Source organism: Oryctolagus cuniculus, chromosome 7 (assembly GCF_051225735.1).
Source record: "Oryctolagus cuniculus isolate XC-2025 breed Fujian yellow rabbit chromosome 7, ASM5122573v1, whole genome shotgun sequence".
Taxonomy (NCBI): domain Eukaryota; kingdom Metazoa; phylum Chordata; class Mammalia; order Lagomorpha; family Leporidae; genus Oryctolagus; species Oryctolagus cuniculus.
This window is the reverse complement of record NC_142873.1, coordinates 127,411,329-127,433,830: the sequence shown is the minus strand read 5'-3', so window position 1 is coordinate 127,433,830 and position 22,502 is coordinate 127,411,329. Positions and strand designations below refer to the sequence as shown.

General features: G+C 40.1%; 1 protein-coding gene across 4 annotated transcripts in view; it reads right to left on the bottom strand.

Moving 5' to 3' along the window:
- Nucleotides 1–22,502, bottom strand: part of PIK3R3 (phosphoinositide-3-kinase regulatory subunit 3) — a 154,549-nt gene that overhangs the window by 41,264 nt on the left and 90,783 nt on the right. For 3 of the 4 annotated variants that reach the window (XM_051857838.3, XM_051857837.3, XM_070078571.2), the window contains exons 5-6: nt 19,788–19,968; nt 19,247–19,372 (exon numbers count right to left, since the gene is read on the bottom strand). In XM_051857838.3, the coding sequence (XP_051713798.1) occupies nt 19,247–19,372; nt 19,788–19,968 (307 nt within the window). Of the gene's footprint in view, nt 1–8,228; nt 8,446–19,246; nt 19,373–19,787; nt 19,969–22,502 lie in introns of those variants that run through there. The other variant, XM_089300749.1, reaches the window with a different exon arrangement.

Sequence of the window (22,502 nt, the reverse complement as noted above, 5' to 3'; positions counted from 1 at the left end):
AAACCAGACCAAATCTAGTAGGAGAAGAGAAATAATTAAAATCAGATAAGAAATTAACAGGACTGAATCCAAAAATACATTACAAAAAATCAGCCAAACGAAGAGCTGGTTTTTTGAAAAAATAAACAAAATTGACACCCCATTGGCCCAAATAACTAAAAAAAGAAGAGAAAAGACCCAAATCAATAAAATCAGAGATGAAAAAGGAAACGTAACAACAGACACCACAGAAATAAAAAGAATCATCAGAAATTACTACAAGGACTTGTATGCCAGCAAACAGGAAAATCTATCAGAAATGGATAGATTCCTGGGCACATGCAATCTACCTAAATTGAACCATGAAGACATAGAAAACCTAAATAGATCCATAACTGAAACAGAAATTGAAACAGTAATAAAGGCCCTCCCAACAAAGAAAAGCCCAGGACCAGATGGATTCACTGCTGAATTCTACCAGACATTTAAGGAAGAACTAATTCCATTTCTTCTCAAACTGTTCAGAACAATCAAAAAAAGATGGAATCCTCCCAAATTCTTTCTATGAAGCCAGCATCACCTTAATCCCTAAGCCAGAGAAAGATGCAGCACTGAAATAATATTATAGACCAATATCCCTGATGAACATAGACGCAAAAATCCTCAATAAAATTCTCGCCAATAGAATACAACAACACATCAGAAAAATCATCCCCCAGACCAAGTGGGATTTATCCCTGGTATGCAGGGATGGTTCAACATTCGCAAATCAATCAATGTGATTCACCACATTAACAGACTGCAGAAGAAAAACCATATGATTATCTCAATAGATGCAGAGAAAGCATTCGATAAAATTCAACACCCTTTCATGATGAAAACTCTAAGCAAATTGGGTATAGAAGGAACATTCCTCAATATAATCAAAGCAATTTATGAAAAACCCACGGCCAGCATCCTATTGAATGGGGAAAAGTTGGAAGCATTTCCACTGAGATCTGGCACCAGACAGGGATGCCCACTCTCACCACTGCTATTTAACATAGTTCTGGAAGTTTTAGCCAGAGCCATCAGACAAGAAAAAGAAATTAAAGGAATACAAATTGAGAAGGAAGAAGTCAAACTATCCCTTTTTGCAGACGATATGATTCTTTACTTAGAGGATCCAAAGAACTCTACTAAGAGACTATTGGAACTCATAGAGGAGTTTGGCAAAGTGGCAGGATATAAAATCAATACAAAAAAATCAACAGCCTTTATATACACAAGCAATGCCACAGCTGAGAAGGAACTGCTAAGATCAATCCCATTCACAATAGCTACAAAAACAATCAAATACCTTGGAATAAACTTAACCAAGGACGTTAAAGATCTCTACGATGAGAATTACAAAATCTTAAAGAAAGAAATAGAAGAGGATACCAAAAAATGGAAAAATCTTCCATGTTCATGGATTGGAAGAATCAACATCATCAAAATGTCCATTCTCCCAAAAGCAATTTATAGATTCAATGCAATCCCAATCAAGATACCAAAGACATTCTTCTCAGATCTAGAAAAAGTGATGCTGAAATTCATATGGAGGCACAAGAGACTTCAAATAGCTAAAGCAATCTTGTACAACAAAAACAAAGCTGGAGGCATCACAATACCAGATTTCAGGACATACTACAGGGCAGTTGTAATCAAAACAGCATGGTACTGGTACAGAAACAGATGGATAGACCAATGGAACAGAATTCAAACACCAGAAATCAACCCAAACATCTACAGCCAACTTATATTTGATCAAGGATCTAAAACCAATTCCTGGAGCAAGGACAGTCTATTCAATAAATAGAAAACTAGATTTCCACGTGCAGAAGCATGAAGAAAGACCCCTACCTTACACCTTACACAAAAATCCACTCAACATGGATTAAAGACCTAAATCTACGACCTGACACCATCAAGTTATTAGAGAACATTGGAGAAACCCTGCAAGACATTGGCACAGGCAAAGAGTTTCTGGAAAAGACCCGGAAGCACAGGCAGTCAAAGCCAAAATCAACTATTGGGATTGCATCAAATTGAGAAGTTTCTGTACTGCAAAAGAAACAGGAGAGTGAAGAGACAACTGACAGAATGGGAAAAAATATTTGCAAACTATGCAACAGATAAAGGGTTAATAACCAGATTCTACAAAGAGATCAAGAAACTCCACAAAAACAAAACAAACAACCTACTTAAGAGATGGGCCAAGGACCTAAATAGACATTTTTCAAAAGAGGAAATCCAAATGGCCAACAGGCACATGAAAAAATGTTCAAGATCACTACCATTAGGGAAATGCAAATCAAAACCACAATGAGGTTTCACCTCACCCCGGTTAGAATGGCTCACATACAGAAATCTACCAACAACAGATGCTGGCGAGGATGTGGGGAAAAAGGGACACTAACCCACTGTTGGTGGGAATGCAAACTGGTCAAGCCACTATGGAAGTCAGTCTGGAGATTCCTCAGAAACCATTCGACCCAGCCATCCCACTCCTTGGAATTTACCCAAAGGAATTTAAATTGGCAAACAAAAAAAGCGGTCTGCACCCTAATGTTTATTGCAGCACAATTCACAATAGCCAAGACCTGGAACCAACCTAAATGCCCATCAACGGTAGACTGCATAAATTATGGGATATGTACTCTTTAGAATACTATACCGCAGTAAAAAACAATGAAATCCAGTCATTTGCAACAAAATGGAGGAATCTGGAACATATCATGCTGAGTGAAATAAGCCAGTCCCAAAGGGACAAATATCATATGTTCTCCCTGATTGGTGACAACTGACTGAACACCAAAAAGGAAACCTGTTGAAGTGAAATGGACACTATGAGAAACGGTGACTTGATCAGCATAGCCCTGACTGTTAATGAACAACTTAATACATTATCCCTCTTAGTATTTTTTTTGTCTGTTCTACTTAATACTACTGGTTTAATTCTGTAATTAATACAGTTATTCTTAAGTGTTAAAATTTAACTGAAATGTGATCCCTGTTAAATATAAGAGTGGGAATAAGAGAGGGAAGAGATGTACGATTTGGGACATGCTCAAGCTGACTTGCCCCAAATGGTAGAGTTAGAAACATACCAGGGGACTCCAATTCAATCCCATCAAGGAGGCATGTACCAATGCCATCTCACTAGTCCAAGTGATCAATTTCAGTTCACAATTGATCATAATGAAAGGACTAAGAGTCAAAGGGAGCACATAAACAAGTCTAGTGCCTGCTAATACTAACCAATAGAATAAATAAAGGGGAGAGCGATCCAACATGGGAAGCTAAATACACAGCAGAATCATAACATGGCAGATGTCCTAAACAGCACTCTGGCCTCAGAATCAGCCCTAAAAGCATTCGGATCCGCTGAAAAACCCATGAGAGTATTTCAGGCATGGAAAGCCAAGACACTCTGGCAAAAAAAAAAAAAAAAAAAAAACCACCTAAATGAAAGATCTCTGTGAGTGAGATCCCAGTGGAAAGAACAGGTCTTCAAAGAAGGAGGTACCTTTCTCTGAAGGGAGGAGAGAACTTCCACTTTGACTATGACCTTGTCTAAATAAGATAAGAGTCAGAGAACTCAAAAGGCTTCCATAGCCTTGGAAACTCATGACTGGAGCATAGGGAGATTACTGACGCCATAAACAGGAGTGTCACTTTGTAAAGTCAATAACAGGAGTCACTGTGCACTTACTCCTCATGTAGGATCTCTGTCCTTAATGTGCTGTACACATTGAGATTTAATGCTATAACGAGTACTCAAACAGTGTTTTTCACTTTGTGTTTCTATGTGGGTGCAAACTGTTGAAATCTTTACTTAATATATACTAAATTGATCTTCTGTATATACAGAAAATTGAAAATGAATCTTGATATGAATGGAAGGGGAGAGAGAGCGGGAAAGGGGAGGGTTGCGGGTGGGAGGGACGTTTTGTGGGGGGGAGCCAATGTAGTCCATAAGCTGTACTTTGGAAATCTATATTCATTAAATAAAAGTTAAAAAAAAAAAGAGAGAGAGAGGGAATCCTCCCAAATTCTTCTATGAACCCAGTATCACCTTAATTCCTAAAGATACAGCAGAGAAAGCGAATTACAGACTAATTTCTCTGATGAACATAGACGCAAAAATCCTCAATAAAATTCTCGCCAATAGAACTCAACAACACATCAGAAAGATCATCCACCAGACCAAGTGGGATTTATCCGTGGTATGCAGGGATGGTACAACGTTTGCAAATCAATCATTGTGATACACCACATTAACAAACTGCAGAAGAAAAATCACATGATCAGAGTCGGCGCTGTGGCAAAGTGGGTTAACGCCCAGGCCTGAAGTGCCAGCATCCCATATGGGTGCTGGTTTGTGTCCTGGCTGCTTCACTTCTGAACCAGCTCTCTGCTATGGCCTGGGAAAGCAGTAGAAGATGTCGCAAATCCTTGGGCCCCTGCACCCATGTGGGAGACCCGGAATAAGCTCCTGGCTCCTGGCTTCGGATTGGCGCAAATCCAGCCATTGAGGCCAAATGAGGAGTGAACCATCAGATGGAAGACCTCTCTCTCTCTCCCTCTCTCTCTCTCTCTCTCTCTACCTCTCCTCTCTCTGTGTAAATATTTCAAATAAATAAATAAATCTTTTTTTAAAAAAAAAACCCTATGATTACCTCAATAGATGCAGAGAAAGCATTTGATAAAATACAACAACACCCTTTTGTAATGAAAATTCTAAGCAAATTGGGTATAGAAGGAACATTCCTCAGCATAATCAAGGCAACTGATGACAAACACATGGCCAGCATCATACTGAATGGGGAAAAGATGGAAGCATTTCCACTGAGATCCGGTACCAGACAGGGATGCCCATTCTCACCACTGCTGTTCAATATAGTCCTGGAAGTTTTAGCCAGAGCCATTAGGCAAGAAAAAGAAATTAAAGGAATACAAATTGGGAAGGAAGAAGTCAAACTATCCCTATATGTAAACAATATGATTCTTTATTTAAGGGATCCAAAGAACTCCACTAAGAGACTACTAGAACTCATGGAAGAGTTTGGTAAAGTAACAGGATATAAAATCAATACAAAAAAATCAACAACATTCGTATACACAGACAATGCCACAGATGAAAAAGAACTTCTAGGATCTATCCCATTCACAGTAGCTACAAGAAAAAAAATCAAATACCTTGGAATAAACAACCAAGGATGCCAAAGAACTCTACGATGAGAATCATAAAACTTTAAAGAAAGAAATAGAAGAGGATACCAAAAAATGGAAAAATCTTCCATGTTCATGGATTAGAACAATCAATATCATCAAAAGGTCCATTCTTCCAAAAGCAATTATAGATTCAATGCGATACCAATCAAAATACCAAAGACATTCTTCTCAGATCTGGAAAAAATGATGCTGAAATTCATATGGAGGCACAAGAGACCTCAAATAGCTAAAGCAATCTTGTACAACAAAAACAGAGCTGGAGGCATCACAATACCAGATTTCAAGACATACCTCAGGGCAGTTATAATCAAAATAGCCTGGTACTCGTACAAAAACAGATGGATAGACCAATGGAACAGATTAGAAACACCAGAAATCAATCCAAACATTTACAACCAACTTATATTTGATCAAGGATCTAAAACCAATTCCTGGAGCAAGGACAGTCTATTCAACAAATGGTGCTGGGACAACTGGATTTCCACATGCAGAAGTATGAAGCAAGACCCCTACCTTACACCTTACACAAAAATCCACTCAACATGGATTAAAGATCTAAATCTACAACTGACACCATCAAATTTTTAGAGAACATTGGAGAAACCCTGCAAGACATTGGCACAGGCAAAGACTTATTGGAAAAGAGCCTAGAGGCACAGGCAGCCAAAGCCAAAATTAACAACTGGGATTACATCAAACTGAGAAGTTACTGTACTGCAAAAGAAACAGTCAGGAAAGTGAAGAGGCAACCGACAGAATGGGAGAAAATATTGCAAATTATGCAACTGATAAAGGATTAATAACTAGAATCTACAAAGAGATCAAGAAACTCTACAACAACAAAACGAACAACCTACTTAAGAGATGGGCCAAGGACCTAAATAGACATTTTTCAAAAGAAGAAATCCAAATGGCCAACAGACACATGAAAAAATGTTCAGGATCACTACCATTAGGGAAATGCAAATCAAAATCACAATGAGGTTTCACCTCACCCCGTTTAGAATGGCTTTCCTACAAAAATCAACAATCAACACGCTGGCAAGGATGTGGGGGGAAAGGCACACTAATCCACTGTTGGTGGGAATGCAAACTGGTCAAGCCACTATGAAAGACAGTTTGGAGATCCTCAGAAATCTTAATATACCCTTACCACATGACCCAGCCATTCCACTCCTTGGAATTTACCCAAGGGAAATTAAATTGACAAACAAAAAAAGCTTTCTGCACCTCAATGTTTACTGAAGCTCAATTCACAATAGCTAGGACATGGAATCAACCTAAATGTCCATCTACAGAAGACTGGATAAAGAAATTATGGGATATGTACTCTATGGAATACTACACAGCAGTAAAAAGAAATGAAATCTGGTCATTTGCAACAAAATGAAGGAATCTGGAAAACATCATGCTGAGTGAAATAAGCCAGTCCCAAAGGGACAGATATCATATTTTCTCCCTGATCTATGACAACTAATTGGCTACCTAAAAGGAAACCTGTAGAAGTGAAGCTGCCACTGAGAAACAATGACTTGATCAGTCTTTGTCCTGACTGTCCAGGAACAGCATACTATTTTATTCTTTTAAGTATTTTCTTTTTCTACTTAATAACATAGGTTGAACTCTTTACCAGAGAATTATTCTTAGGTGTTTTAATTCAACTGAAAATTGATCCCTGTTAACAGTAAGAGTGGAAATAAGAGAGGGAGACGTATAGTTTGGCACATGCTCACTCACACTTACCCCTAAGGGTAAACTAGAAACGTGCCATGGGACTCAAATCCCGTTAAGTTGGTAGGCACCAATGCCATCTTACTAGTTAAAGTGATCAGTTTAAATACATAATTGATCATATAGGATTAAGTGTAAAAGGGATCACATAAATAAGGCCAGTGTCTGCTAATAATGATTGACAGAATAAAAAAGGAGAGAATGGGCCGGTGCCATGGCTCAATAGGCTAATCCTCTGCCTGTATAGCCAGCACACCAGGTTTTAGTCCCATTTGGGGAACCAGATTCTGTCCCGATTGCTCCTCTTCCAGTCCAGCTCTCTGCTGTGGCCAGGGAGTGCAGTGGAGGATGGCCCAGGTCCTTGGGCCCTGCACCCCATGGGAGACCAGGAGAAGCACCTGGCTCCTTGCTTCGGATCGGTGCCATGTGCTGGCCACAGTGCGCTGGCTGTGGTCGCCATTGGGGGTGAACCAATGGAAAGGGAAGACATTTCTCTGTGTCTCTCTCTTTCTCACTGTCCACTCTGCCTGTCAAAAAATTAAAAAAGAAAAAAGAAAAGAAAAAAAAAAAAGGAGAGAACGATCCAGCATTGAAGTGGGCCACACAGCAGACTCATGGAATAGCAAATGCCCTAAACAGCACTCTGGCCTCAGAATCAGCCCTTAAGGCATTTGAATCTGGCTAAAAAGCCCATGAGAGCATTTCAGGCATGGAAAGACAAGACACTGTGGCAAAAAATGATCTACATGAAAGATTTCTGTGAATGAGATCCCAGTGGAAAGAATGGGCCATCAAAGAAGAAAGTACCCTTCTCTTAAGAGAGGAGAAACCTTCCAATTTGGTTTTGGCCTTGTCTAAATAAGGTCGGAGTTTGTGAACTCAAGAGGCTTCCATAGCCTTGGCAGCTCATGACAAGAGCCTCAGGTGATTACTGACATCATAAATAAGAGTGTCAATTGTTAAATCAACAACAGGAGTCACTGTGCGCTTACTCCCCATGTAGGATTTCTGTCCTTAATGTGCTGTACTATGAGAATTAACGGTAAAACTACTCTTCAAACAGTACATTATACTTTGTGCATCTGTGTGGGTGCAAACTGTTGAAATCTTTACTTAGTATATACTAAGTTGATCTTCTGTATATAAAGATAATTAAAAATTAATCTTAATGAAGAATGGGATGGGAGAGGGAGTAGGAGATGGGATGGTTTGTGGGTTATGGGGGGTTATCGGGGGAGAAAACCGCTATAATCCAAAAGTTGTAGTTTCAAAATTAATATTTATTAAATAAAAGTTTTCTAAAAAAGAGAGACAGAAGTCTTCCATCCGCTGGCTCATTCCTCAATTGGCTGCAATGGCCAGAGCTGCGCCGATCTGAAGCCAGGAGCCAGGAGCTTCCTCTGGGTTTCCCACGTGGGTACAGGGGCCCAAGGGCCCAAGCCATCTTCTACTGCTTTCCCAGGCCACAGCAGAGAGCTGGATTGGAAGTGGAGCAGCCGGGACTCAAACCTGCGCCCATATGGGATGCCGGCACTGCAGGCGGCGGCTTTACTCACTATGCCACAGTGCCGGCCCCAAGATAATCTCTTCAACATATTGATAGCCTTTCCTTTGGATAGCATGGATTTCAAATTTTGGGGCAACAAAATAAATGTATTTTTAAATTCATTTTTCATCACCTTTTTAAAAAAATTTATTTATTTGTAAGACAGAATTACAAAGAGGAGAGTCAGAGAGAGAGATATAGAGAGATCTTCCATCTGCTAGTTCACTCTCCAAATGACTGCAACAGACAGAGCTGGGGCAAGCCAAGGCCAGGAGTCAGGACATCCTTCAGGGTCTCCCACATGGGTGTGGGGGCCCAAGGACGTAAGCCATTCTCTACAGCTTTCCCAAGCACATTACCAGGGAGCTGGATCAAAGTGGAGCAGCCAGGACTTGAACTGGCACCCATATGGGATGCCAGTGCTACAGATGGCAGCTTAACCCACTCCACCACAGTGCTGGCCCCTTCGTCAACTTTTTTTTTTTTTTTTTTTTTTTTGGACAGGCAGAGTAGACAGTGAGAGAGAGAGAGAGAGAGAAAGGTCTTCCTTTACTGTTGGTTCACCCTCCAATGGCCGCTGCAGCCGGCACACCGCGTTGATCCGAAGCCAGGAGCCAGGTGCTTCTCCTGGTCTCCCACGCGGGTGCAGGGCCCAAGGACCTGGGCCATCCTCCACTGCACTCCCGGGCCACAGCACAGAGATGGACTGGAAGAGGAGCAACCGGGACAGAATCCAGTGCCCCGACCGGGACTAGAACCCGGGGTGCTGGCACCGCAGGCAGAGGATTAGCCTATTGAGCCGTGGCGCTGGCCCCGTCAACTTTTTGAAGTACCGTGTTATACCCAGGAGTAGAATTTCTAGAACATATGACAGTTTTTTTTTTTTTTTTGACAAGCAGAGTTAGACAGTGAGAGAGAGAAAGGTCTTCCTTTTCCGTTGGTTCACCCCCAAAATGGCCGCTATGTCCGGCATGCTGCGCCGATCCGAAGCCAGGAGCCAGGAGTCAGGTGCCCCCTCCTGGTCTCCCATGCAGGTGCAGGGCCCAAGGATTTGGGCCATCCTCCACTGCCTTCCTGGGCCACAGCAGAGAGCTGGACTGGAAGAGGAGCAACCGGGAAAGAATCTGGTGCCCCAACTGGGACTAGAACATGGGGTGCCGGCGCCGCAGGCAGAGGATTAGCCAAGTGAGCTGGGGCGCCAGCCATCCATACTGTCTTTCATAATAGCTATACTAATCTACATTCCTATTTTGTATAAAAGTTTCTCTTTCTCCATATCCTTGCCAGTATTTGTTATTTTGTCTATTTGATGTTATCTCACTGTGGTTTTGATTTGCATTTTCTTGATGATTACCAATGTTGAATATGCTTCTTGGCTATTTGTATATCCTTTTTTGAGAAGTGTCTATGCAGACCATCTATTTTCTTTTTTAAAAAAAAAGTTTTATTTATTTGAAAGTCGGGGTTACAGAAAGAGAGGGAAAGACAAAAAGAGATCTTTCATTCACTAGTTTGCTCCCACATGATCACAACAGCTGGGGCTGGGCCAGGTGTCCTGCATGGGTAGCAGGAGCACAAATATTTGGGCCATCTTCCATTGCTTTACTCAGGTCACTGACAGGGAAGTGGATAGGAAGTGGAGCAGTCTGGACAAAAACATGTGCCCATATGAGATGCCAGTGTCACAGGCAGTGGCTTTACCCACTATGTCATAACTCCGGCGCCAGATCATCTATTTTCTAATTGAATTACTTGGGGGTGGAAGGTTGCTCACATATTCTAGATATCAATTCCTTATCATATGAATGGTTTGCAAAAATTTTCTCTCATTCTGTAGGTTGTCTCTTCACTCTGTTGTTTCCTTAGTTGTATATAAGATTTTTAAAAATTTATTTATTTGAAAGGAAGAGTTAGGGAGAGTCAGACAGCTCTTCCATCTGCTCGTTCACTTCTTAAATGGCTGCAATGGCCGGGGCTGACCCAGGCCAAAACCAGGAGCTTAGAATACTTGGCTGGGCTGATCCAAAGCCAGGAACCAGGAGCTTCTTCCAGATCTCCCACTTGGGGACGGGGGCCCAATTGCTTGGGCCATCTTTGACAGCATTCCCAGGCCATAGCAGAGAGATGGATCAGAAGTGGAGCAACCAGGACTGGGACCAGCGCCCATACGGAGTGCCAGCACTGCAGGTGGTGGCTTTACCCCCTATGTCACAGAGCCAGCCACCATCCACTGTATTTTCTTGTGATAATTTCAGGTCTTTCATTTAAGTCTTTTATCCATTTTGAGTTGATTTTTATATTTGTTGAGAGAATGGAATGGTGGAGTATAGTTTTATTTTACCGTATATCAATATCTCAGCAGCATTTATTGCAGACCGTCCATTCTCCAATGTATGTTCTTCCTGCCTTCATTGAAAAATCAGTTGGCTGGAAATATGTGGATTCATTTCTGAATTGTCTATTCTGTTCCATCAATCTATCTCTGTCTTTATGCCAGTACCATACTGCTTTGTTTACTACAGTTTTGCAGTATGTTTTGAAGTCCAATATTATGATGTATCCAGCATTTTTCATTTTGCTCAGGATTACTTTGGTTATTCTGGGTCTTCTGAGGCTCCATTCAAATTTTAGAAGAGTTTTTTCTATTCTCCTAAAGAATGTCATTGGTATTTTGATAGGGATTACATCAAATCTGCAGATCACTTTGAGTATTAATAATAATTCTCCCAGTGCAGGTGCTTGGTTGAGTCATTGCTTGGGATGCCACATACCATATCAGAGTGCCTGGATCAAGTTCTGACTCTTTCACTTCTGATCCAGCTTCCTACTAATGCACACCTTGAGGGACAGCAGGTAATGGCTCAAGCACTTCAGCCTCTGCCACCCACCTGGTGGACCTGGATTGAGTTCCAGGCTCCTCACTTTAGTCTGGTTCAGCCCTGGCTGCTGTGGACATTTGGGGAGTGACAAATGGGAGATTTTTTTCTCTCTCCCTTCCTCTCTCCCTTTCAAATAAAATGAAAAAAAAATCTTCCAATCCATAAATATAGGATGTTTTTCCATTTTTTTGTATCCTCTTTAATTTCTTTCATCAGTATTTTACAGTTTTCATTGTAGAGTTCTTTCACCTCCTCGGTTAAATTTACTTCTAGGTATTTTACATTTTTCTCATCGCTACTGTAACTGTAATTGCTTTCTTGATTTCAACTATTTCATTATTATAGAGAAACAGTACTGATTTTTGTATGCTGGTCTTACATCCTACAACTTTACTGAACTAATTTACCAGTTCTAACAGCTTTAAAAAAAGATTTCTTTATTTGTTTGAAAGGCAGAACAACAGAGAGATAGAGAGAGGGAGAGACTTTCCAACTGCTAGTTGACTTCTCAAAGAGCCACAAAGGCCAGGTCTGGGCCAAGCCAATGCCAAGAGCCAGAAACTCCATCCTGGTCTTCCACATTGTTGGCGGGGGGTCTTCCACAGGGGCCCAAGTTACTTGGGTCATCTTCTTTTGCCTTCCCAGTTGCATTAACCAGAAGTTAGATTGGAAGCCAAGAAGCCAGGACTCGAACTGTCATTCTTATATGGGGTACCAGCTTTGCAAATGGTGGTTTAACCCACTACATCACAACACCATCCCCAGTCCTAACAGTTCTTGATGGAGTCTTTAGATGTGTATGTAGTCATATCACCTTCAAACAGAAACAGTTTAAATTCTTCTTTCCAGTTTGGATTCCCTTTCTATCCCTCTTTTCCATAATTTCTGTGGCTAAGACTTCCAATATTATTAAACAAGAGCAGTAAAAGCAGGAATCCTTGTCTTGTTTCAGATCTTGAGGAAATGCTTTCAACTTTTCCCCATTCTATATTATGTTAGCAGTGGGTTTATTATATATGACATTAACTGTAATGAGGTATATATTTTCTACACCTAATTTGTAGAGAGTTTTTATTGTGAAGCATTGCTGAATTTTTTTGGATTTTTTCCCCACATCTTTTGAGATGATCCTATTGTTTTTGTCCTTTATTGCATTGATGTGGTATGTTGTGTTTATTGATTTGTCTACGTTGAACCATGCTCATGTCCCTGGCATAAACCCCACCTGATCATGGTACATAAGCATTCTGATGTGCTGTTGGATTCAGTTTTCTGAATTTTTAATTTGTATTCTATAAGATATTAATCTTAATTTTTTTTGTCATGACATTGTCTGGTCTTGGTATCAATATATTGCAGGTCTCATAAAGTGAGTTTGGAAGAATTCCTTCCCTTTCAGTTTTTTGGGATAATTTGAGAAGATCTAGTGCTAGTTATTCTTTAAAAATTTGATAAAGGGGTCATTAAAAATTTGATAAGGGGGTCAGTATTGTGGCAAGGTGGGTAAAGCAGCCACTGGCAATGCCAGCATCCCACATGGGTGCCAGTTCATGTCCCGGCTGCTACATTTCCAATCCAGCTCCCTGCTAATGTCCTGGGGAAAGCAGTAAAGATGGCCGAAGTGCTTGGGCCCCTGCTACTCACATGGGAGACCTGGAAGAAGCTTCCGGATCCTGGCTTTTGCTTGGCTAAGCCTATACCACTGCAGCCTCTTGGAGTGAACTAACAGATGGAAGATCTCTCTCTCTCTCTCTCTCTCTCTCTCTCTCTCTCTGTTACTCTTTCAAATAAATAAAAGTTTGATAGAATTCAGTAGTGAAGCCATCTAGTCTTGGGTTTCTTTGAGAGATTTTTTTATTACTGATTCAATTTTCCTTGTTACCAGTGTGTTTAGGTTTTCTGTTTCTTCATGGTTCAATCTTGATAGAACCATGGTTATATATGCCCAGGAATTAATCTATTTCTTTTGTATTTTCCAATTTGTTGACATAGTCATTCACAATAGTCCCTAAATGATCCTTTGTATTTCTGTGCAATCAATTGTAATGTTCTCTTTTTCATCTCTGATTTTATTTATTTGGATCCTCTCTTTTTTCCTAGCTAACTGAAGGTTTGTTTATTCTTTTTATCTTTTTTTTTAAATCACCTTTCTGTTTTGTTAATCAATTTTAGTAAAGGGATTAGATCAACTCTATAGATCACTTTGGATATTAATATCAACTCTTTAGCCTTACTCTGATCCTTATTACTTCTTTTCTCCTAAAACAAAACAAAACAAAGTTTGAATTGTTCTTGCTTTTCTAGTTCTTTGAGTTGTATTTTCATTTATTTGAAATCTTTTTTATGTAAGTTTTGCAATCTATATTTACCACAATGAAATTAAATTTAAATAAAATTTTAAAAAAATTCCAATGAAGGCAAAATACATACATATACATCAGACTACCAGGTAAATGAAAGCCAATACAATTTGCTGTCAAATGACCTATCCTAATAGAAGTATAAGAGTATAGCCCAGATTTAAAGAAAGAAATGAAAAATTCCTGAAACAGAAAATCCATGTGAATAAATACAAAAGATCCTCTTTTTTGCTTCTCTAAGTCTATTTTAAAAGACAATGGAATACTTGCTGCAAATATTGTAACAGTGAATAGCGGAGTTGCAAAATGCAGATCTAAAACATATAGTGATAACAATGAGGTGGAAATTTACATGATACATGGTACAACATGAACTCTAAGTATGCCATGATAAAATAAGACTATATATATTATAATGTAATCCATACAGCAGGGACAGGCATTGTAACACAGCAGGTGAAGACACTATGTGGGGTGCCCACATTCCATATCAGAGTGCCTAGTTCAAGTCCTAGCTACTCTGTTCTCTATTCAACTTCCTGTTAATGTGCCCAGGAAGGTAGCAGATGATGACCAAGTACTCGGGTCCCTATAACCCACGTGGGAGACCCAAATAGAGTTCCAGTTTCCTGGCTTCAGCCTGGCCCAAGCCTGGCTGTTGCAGGCATTTAGGAAGTGTACCAGTGAATAAAAGCTCTCTTTCTCTTTTCTTGCTTTCTCTATCACTCTTTCAAACAAACAAATATTTTTTAAAATAAGTAAATTAAGGCCGGCGCCACGGCTCACTAGGCTAATCCTCCACCTAGCGGCGCCGGCACGCTGGGTTCTAGTCCCGGTCGGGGCGCTGGAGTCTGTCCCGGTTGCCTCTTTTCCAGGCCAGCTCTTTGCTGTGGCCAGGGAAGGCAGTGGAGAATGGCCCAAGTCCTTGGGCCCTGCACCCCATGGGAGACCAGGAGAAGCACCTGGCTCCTGCCTTCGGATCAGTGCGGTGCGCTGGCTGCAGCGCGCCAGCCGTGGCGGCCATTGGAGGGTGAACCAACAGCAAAAGGAAGACCTTTCTCTCTGTCTCTCTCTCTCTCACTATCCACTCTGCCTGTCAAAAAAAAAAAAAAAGTAAACTAAAATTAAAAAGGCTATAGCTTACAAAGATAGATGATGAAGGCCAGCGCCACGGCTCACTAGGCTAATCCTCCGCCTTGCGGTGGATCAGCGCGGTGCGCTGGCCGCGGCGGCCATTGGAGGGTGAACCAACGGCAAAAAGGAAGACCTTTCTCTCTCTCTCTCTCTCACTGTCCACTCTGCCTGTCAAAAATTAAAAAAAAGATAGATGATGAACTAAAATGAAAAACTAAAAATGGTTTGACCCAAAAGAAGGTAGTAACAGAGTAGAGCTATAGAGGAACAACAACAAAAAGATGAAACAAATAAAAAGCAAATAACAAACAATAACTATAAATTCAGCTCCATCAAATAAGTATAAGAAATATGAGTACAAACACATTGTACACTGCAAACAAAAGGCAAAGACTGTCAGGCTGGATTTTTGTTTAAAAATCAGACTCAATTATAAGCTGTCTATAAGAGATGCACATGGCAGACTGAAAATAAAGAACAGAAAAGTATATATCATGCAAAAATCAGCATATGAGAGCTTGTGGGCACATATCAAGGTAAATTTCAAGACAGGAGAATCATCAGATATAAAAAGATCATTTCGGGCCGGCGCCGCGGCTCACTAGGCTAATCCTCCGCCTAGCAGCGCCGGCACACCGGGTTCTAGTCCCGGTTGGGGCGCCGGATTCTATCCTGGTTGCCCCTCTTCCAGGCCAGCCCTCTGCTGTGGCCAGGGAGTGCAGTGGAGGATGGCCCAGGTGCTTGGGCCCTGCACCCCATGGGAGACCAGGAAAAGCACCTGGCTCCTGGCTCCTGCCATCGGATCAGTGCGGTGCGCCGGCCGCAGCGCACTGGCCGCGGCGGCCATTGGAGGGTGAACCAACGGCAAAGGAAGACCTTTCTCTCTGTCTCTCTCTCTCACTGTCTACTCTGCCTGTCAAAAAAAAAAAAAAAAAAGATCATTTCATATTGGTAAACTTGCCAAAAATGTATGAATACCTAATAATAATAATTTCAATATGAGTAAAGCAAAAACTGACATAACTAAAATAAAGATTTTAAGAATCCTTCTCTATAACTGACAGAATAATTAACAAATCAGTGAAACTACAGGATATCTGAATAATATTGCCAATTACTTTGACCTAATTGAAATTTATAGCACACTATACCAATTGCAGAATACACAAAAGATAGGCATATGCTAGTCATGAAATAAGTCAATAAATTTCAAAACACTGTAACATTAATGAATATGTTCACTTACAATAGATTAAATTAGAAATAAAGAAGTTATCTAAGAGTCCGAATTTCTAGAGATTATATTACACATGGCACTCTCTCATACTCTTTCAAATAAAATTAAATAAATAAAAGATAAATAAATAAAAGAGGTAGGCATTTGGCACAGTAGTTAAGATGTCATGGTGGGGGCAGTGCTGTGGCATAGCAGGTAAAGCTGCTGCCTGCAGTGCAGGCATCCCATGTGGGTGCCGGTTCAAGTCCCGGCTGCTCCACATCCGATCCAGCTCTCTGCTAACGTGCCTGGGAAAGCAGCAGAGGATGGCCCAAGTCCTTGGGCCACAGCATCCATGAAAGAGACCTGAAAGAAGCTCTGGGCTCCTGACTCTGGATAGCCAGGATTCACTGTGACCATTTGGGGAGTGAACCACTGGATAGAGGACCTCTCTATGTCTGCCTCTGCCTCTGCCTCTCTGTAGCTCTGCCTTTCAAATAAATAAGTAAATCATAAATAAATAAATAAAGGATGCCATTTGGGATGCTCACATCCTATATCAGCTGCTATGGGTTTCTGGGGAGTAAATCAGTGGATGGAAGAGCTCTCTGTCTCTCTCTGGCTTTCAAGTACAATAAAATAAATAAATCTTTAAAACTAAGCAAGTAAATAACATATGGACCAAAAAAGAAATACAAAAGAAAATAAGAATATATTTACAACTGAATGAAAATGAAAATATAGTATAACAAAATTTGAGGGACATACCTAAAGCATTGCTTATCACAAAATTTATAGCTTTAAATGCTTATTTTCTAAGATAACAGTTTTTAAACCAACGAATAAAAGCTCCCACATGAGCAAGCTTAAAAAAAGCAAATTAAACTGAAAGAAAGTAGAATAAAGGATATAATAAACTCAAATCAATAATTTAAAAAATAGACATTAAAAAAGTTCAGTGCTTTTGAAGTGAGAATTCACTTGGAATTCAATTTAATAGAATCAACATGAACTAATGCTTCTATAAATCATTTGAGGTTCAAAGTAATAACTTGTGTTTCAAGACAATGTTTCATGAGAAATGTGAGTGATAATATTCTTAGGCCAGTACTAACCTAAACATTATACATGATAAACTTCCCTGAAGACTTCATCAAAATTCCCAACATTTTTTATGAACTAAATAACAACTTAGGGCAAATTAAGCCAATCCAAGTCTAGCTAAAAAAAGAAAACAGTAACAAAATAAGGAGTAAGAATTTGTTAAGAAAAGAAATAAATTATCTAATAGAATTTTGTTCTTATCAAAAATATGATAAAATAATTATTACTGGTTATTAAAGAATGATATAGAAATTACGTGGTTTAGACTAGTCTAGGTGTTCCCACAACTCTATTCATTTGCTTTTCCTTCCTCAGTAAATCTCCAAATGTTAGTTGCGCTCACCCAATCAAGTCTGAGACTCGATTTCTCAACCTCCTCTATAGCTAAGTCTGACAATATGACTAAGTTCTAACCATGAAAGCAAATGAAAGCAGTGTGTGCTCCTTCAAGGAAGTTGCCTTAAAAATAGGAAACCTTTCTTTCTTCTTCCTGTTCTTCCTTCTTGTTTGCTTGTGATGGCTGACCAGTAAGTCAACTTCCACACAAGGCAACAAAGTGGAAGAAGCCTGAAGTCCTAATGATTGGAGTTGCCATAATACCTCCATACCACCTCTAAACACATGAAAGAAAATTTCTGCCTGAAGCTTTTGTTATTTTTGTCACTTGCAATCAGCTAATATTGATATAAACCATATCATTAATCAAAAAAATGATTTATGAATGGGTGAATTGCATGATCAAAATCTCAAAAAGGTGTTTAAGATATAAGGAAGGGTACTTTTAAAAGTTCACAGAAAACAGGCCAGCGCCACGGCTCACTAGGCTAATCCTCCGCCTTGCGGCACCGGCACACTGGGTTCTAGTCCCGGTCGGGGCACCGGATTCTGTCCCGGTTGCCCCTCTTCCAGGCCAGCTCTCTGCTATGGCCAGGGAGTGCAGCGGAGGATGGCCCAAGTGCTTGGGCCCTGCACCCCATGGGAGACCAGGATAAGTACCTGGCTCCTGGCTTCGGATCAGCACGGTGCACCGGCCACGGCGGCCATTGGAGGGTGAACCAATGGCAAAAAGGAAGACTTTCTCTCTGTCTCTCTCTCTCACTGTCCACTCTGCCTGTCAAAAAAAAAAAAAAAAAAAAAAAAAAAAGTTCACAGAAAACTAAATTAAAAGATAAGCTTATAAAATTCATGTTTTTGGAGGATCTTCAAAATTAAATGGACAGGGCCAGCACTGTGGCACAGAGGGTTAAAGCCCTGGCCTGAAGCGCCTAGCTCTTTGCTGAGGCCTGGGAAAGCAGTAGAAGATGGCCCAAGTTCTTGGGCCCCTGCAGCCACATGGGAGACCCGGAAGAAGCTCCTGGCTCCTGACTTCGGATCGGTGCAGCTCTGACTTTTGCGGCCATCTGGGGAGTGAACCAGCGGATGGAAGACCTCTCTCTCTGTCTCTACCTATCTCTGTAACTCTGTCTTTCAAATAAATAAAAATAAAATCTTTTTTAAAAAGTAAATGGACAATATATACATATATATAAGTATGCATGGATTTCAATTCTTTGTATCAAAATAAATTTATCTTTTTTTCCAATTATAAACAAACTTTTTTCTTTTATTTATTTGAAAGGCAGAGTGACAGAGAGAGGGAGAGGTGGAAAGAGAGAGAGAGATCTTCCATTTGCTGGTCCATTTTCCAAAATGTCACAATGGTCAGGGCTAAACCAGGTGAAGCCAGGAGTCTGAAACTCCATCAGGATCTTCTACATGGGTGGCAGGGCCCAAGTACTTGGGCTTCTCCCACTGCTTTCTCGTGCATTAGCAGGGAGCTGGAGCAGAAGCAGAGCAGCAGGGACAAGAACCAGAACTCTGACATGGGATGCCAGTATCGCAGGCAGCAGCTTAACCAGCTGAGCCACAACACCAACCCATAACAAACTTTCTGAAGTACCCTCATATTAAGACAGCTAAAGGTCATCAAGTGAATTATGGAAAATATAAGGTAACTATAGCATTGCATACTTATGAGCCCAAATACAAATATACTAACCTGGGATGTTCTGGTATATTCTTCATATAATCTATCATATTCCTTACTCTTTTCCTGATACTGAGAGTGGTACTCTTGTAGTTTTTTACCTACTGCATCAATGTTGTCTTCTTTTACCAACTGATCCTGTACAGGCAAAATGAAAAAAAATAAAAAATGTTAACAATTCTGATGTTTTTCCACAACCAATAATTTTTAAATTTTATTATTATTAAGCATGCAACAGTACAAAATCCTTTTTAACATTAACATCAGGATTTAAATCACATTAAAATAATTAAAAATTTTAAAATAAAGAAATGAGGTTTAAATGTGAAACATAGAAGAGAAGCATTTTTATATGAAGTTAAATACATGCAAAAAACTGTCACAGAAAGGTAGCCTCAAAAGTTCCAAAAACATTTAAAATCTTAAGTAGGAAATTTTTTACAACTCAATTAAAAAAAAAAAAAAAACAACAGATAAGCCTGGCAAATAGAATCAAACTATGTTGTTAAATAATGACTTGCTAAGCAGCTATCAAGAACCCCCATAATCGTACCTGTTGGTATCTGGATACTGGGTACATTAGCTTCACGTCAAGTTTGGGATTGTACTGAGCAAGAGATTCATGATGATAGTGGTTAATGAGCTCCACAACAGAATTAAATGTCAGAGGATCAGAAAAGCCATATTTACCATCCCGATGATAGATCTTTATTAACTTATTATTGCCTCCCTTCCTGTGAACAACAAGACAACAACTGTAGATTTTTCTCCCCAAAATTGTCCTGAAGTATTATTCTGAAATGGAGATATAAAAGGTTGGTATCACATAATAAAAAAAGGTTTTACTATACTAATGAAGCCAGAAGGGGTAAAAGGACATATATAATTATGTGTGTGAATATTTTGTTATTTTCACACTTATTTCATTTGTTTGGTTATTAAAGGTCAACATATCTACACATCAATCAGCATCAACAAATTTAGCAAAAAATAAATACATTTAGAAAAAAAGAGGTAAACTATCTTTTGTTTATTTTCTGAATGAACTTTCCAATTTAAATTCTACAAATATTTTTTCAGGGAGAACAGAGATAATCTCTTTAGGACTAAAATATGTGGTTGTACGTCTTGGGAGGAGGGGAGCAGCAGCCATCCTGATATGAAAGGGATGATAAACATTCATCATATAATCACCATCACACTCCTGATTTTATTGTTAATACACAAATATAATTAAATTCTTCAAACAATTTATAACATGGTAACTAATCTAGCATCTTATATATTATTTTGTCCTTTACACTTGTTCATAATTCTCAAAAATTACTATTTAAGTCATTACAACTGGTAAATGAACTCATTCAACTGTTTTAGGAAGCATAGCTTTTGAAGAGCTATGTTTTTAGATCGGAGTAATTTAATGCTTGAACAGCTCAGATCAACTTTGTTTACTGAATTATATCCAAATGGTCCCTTAAAAGACAATTTACAAACAAAATTTAAAATAGTAATGTTGGGGCAGGCATTGTAGCACAGTAAATTAAGCTGACACTTGGGATGCCCATATCCCATACTAGAGTTTTGGTTGTAGTCCCAGCTACTCTGTACCTGATTCAGCTTCCCACTAATGCATCCTGGGAGGCAATAGATGACAGCTCAAGTGCTTGGGCCACGCATGCACCGTGCTTTAAATTAAACCTGCCACCCATGGGAGAGACGTGGATTGCGTCCCAGGATCCCGGCTTTGGCCTGTCCTAGCCCTGGCTGTTGCAGGCATTTGGGGAGTTGAACCAGCAGATGAAGAAATCTCTTTCTCTCTCTTTCTCCCTCTCTTGCCCTGCCTTTCAAGCAAATGAAAGTCAACCTTTTTGGAAATAAATAAAATGGGAGACAGCATTGTGGCATAGTGGATTAAGCCACCATCTGCAGAGCCAGCCAGCATCCCATATGGGCAATGGTTCAAGTTCTAGCTGCTCCACTTCTGATCCAGCTCCTTGCTAATGTGCCTAAGAAAGCAGTGGAGGATGATCCAAGTCCTTGGGTCACTGTACCCACACGGCAGACCCAGATGAAGCTCCTGGCTCCTGGCTTCTGCCTGGCCCAGCCCTAGCCACTGTGGCCATTTGGGGAACGAACCAGTGGATGGAAGACCTCTCTCTCCCTCCTTTCATCCCTCCCTCTCCCTTCCCATAATTCTGATTTTAAATAAAATAAATAAATACAACTTTAAAAATAAATAAATAAAATGGCAATGTTTTGTAGGTCCTGTAAAGTTATTTTTTTTTAAAGATTTTTTATTTATTTGAAAGTCAGAACTACACACAGAGAGGAGAGAGAGAGAGAAAGAGAGAGGTCTTCCATCCACTGGTTCACTCCCCAATTGGCCACAACGGCCAGAACTGTGCCAATCTGAAGCCAGGAGCCAGGAGCTTCTTCCAGGTCTCCCACGCAGGTGCAGGGGCCCAAGGACTTGAGCCATCTCTATTGCTTTCCCAGACCAAAGTGCCAGCCCTGGCCCCATAACTTATAATCTGAAAAGTTATTTCACTGTATCATAGCAAAATATGGTGCCATCACCATTCAACTCTTCTTAGCAGCATGCAGCATGCAGATTTAGAGGAGAAAAATATTCCTTTCTATTTCCTTATGTCACACTATTATATTTGATAAATCAGGTACAGGGATTTGTGAAAGGTCAAACACAATAGGTTTGAACCCATGGATTGATTTAAATTAAACAATGCTTAGAATGTCAATATTTATTTTATTTGAGATGCAAAAAAAGAGACAGAAACAGACTGAGAGAGAAAGAAATTCCATCTGCTGCTATACGTCCCAAATGTCCACTACAGACAGAGCTGGACTAGGGCCAGGAACACAATCCAGGTTTCCACTGAGTTGCAAGAACCAATTACTCAAACCATCACTGCTGCCTCCCAGAGTCTGCAGTGGCAGAAAGCTAGAGTCAGGAGCCAGAGCCAGGAATCACACCTGGCCCTCCAATGTGGAATGTGAGCATCTTTTTTTTTTTCTTTTAAAGATTTATTTGTTTATTTGAAAGGCAGAGTTACAGAAAGAGAGAGAGAGAAAGAGAGAGAGAGAGAGAGAGAGAGAGAGAGAGAGAGCGCTCTTCCAAATGGCCACAACTGCTGGAGCTAGGTCAATCTGAAGCCAGGAGCCAGGTGCCAGCGGTGAACCAGCAGATAGAAGACCTTGTTCTTTGTCTCTCCCTCTCTCTACCTATAACCCTGCCTCTCAAATAAATAAA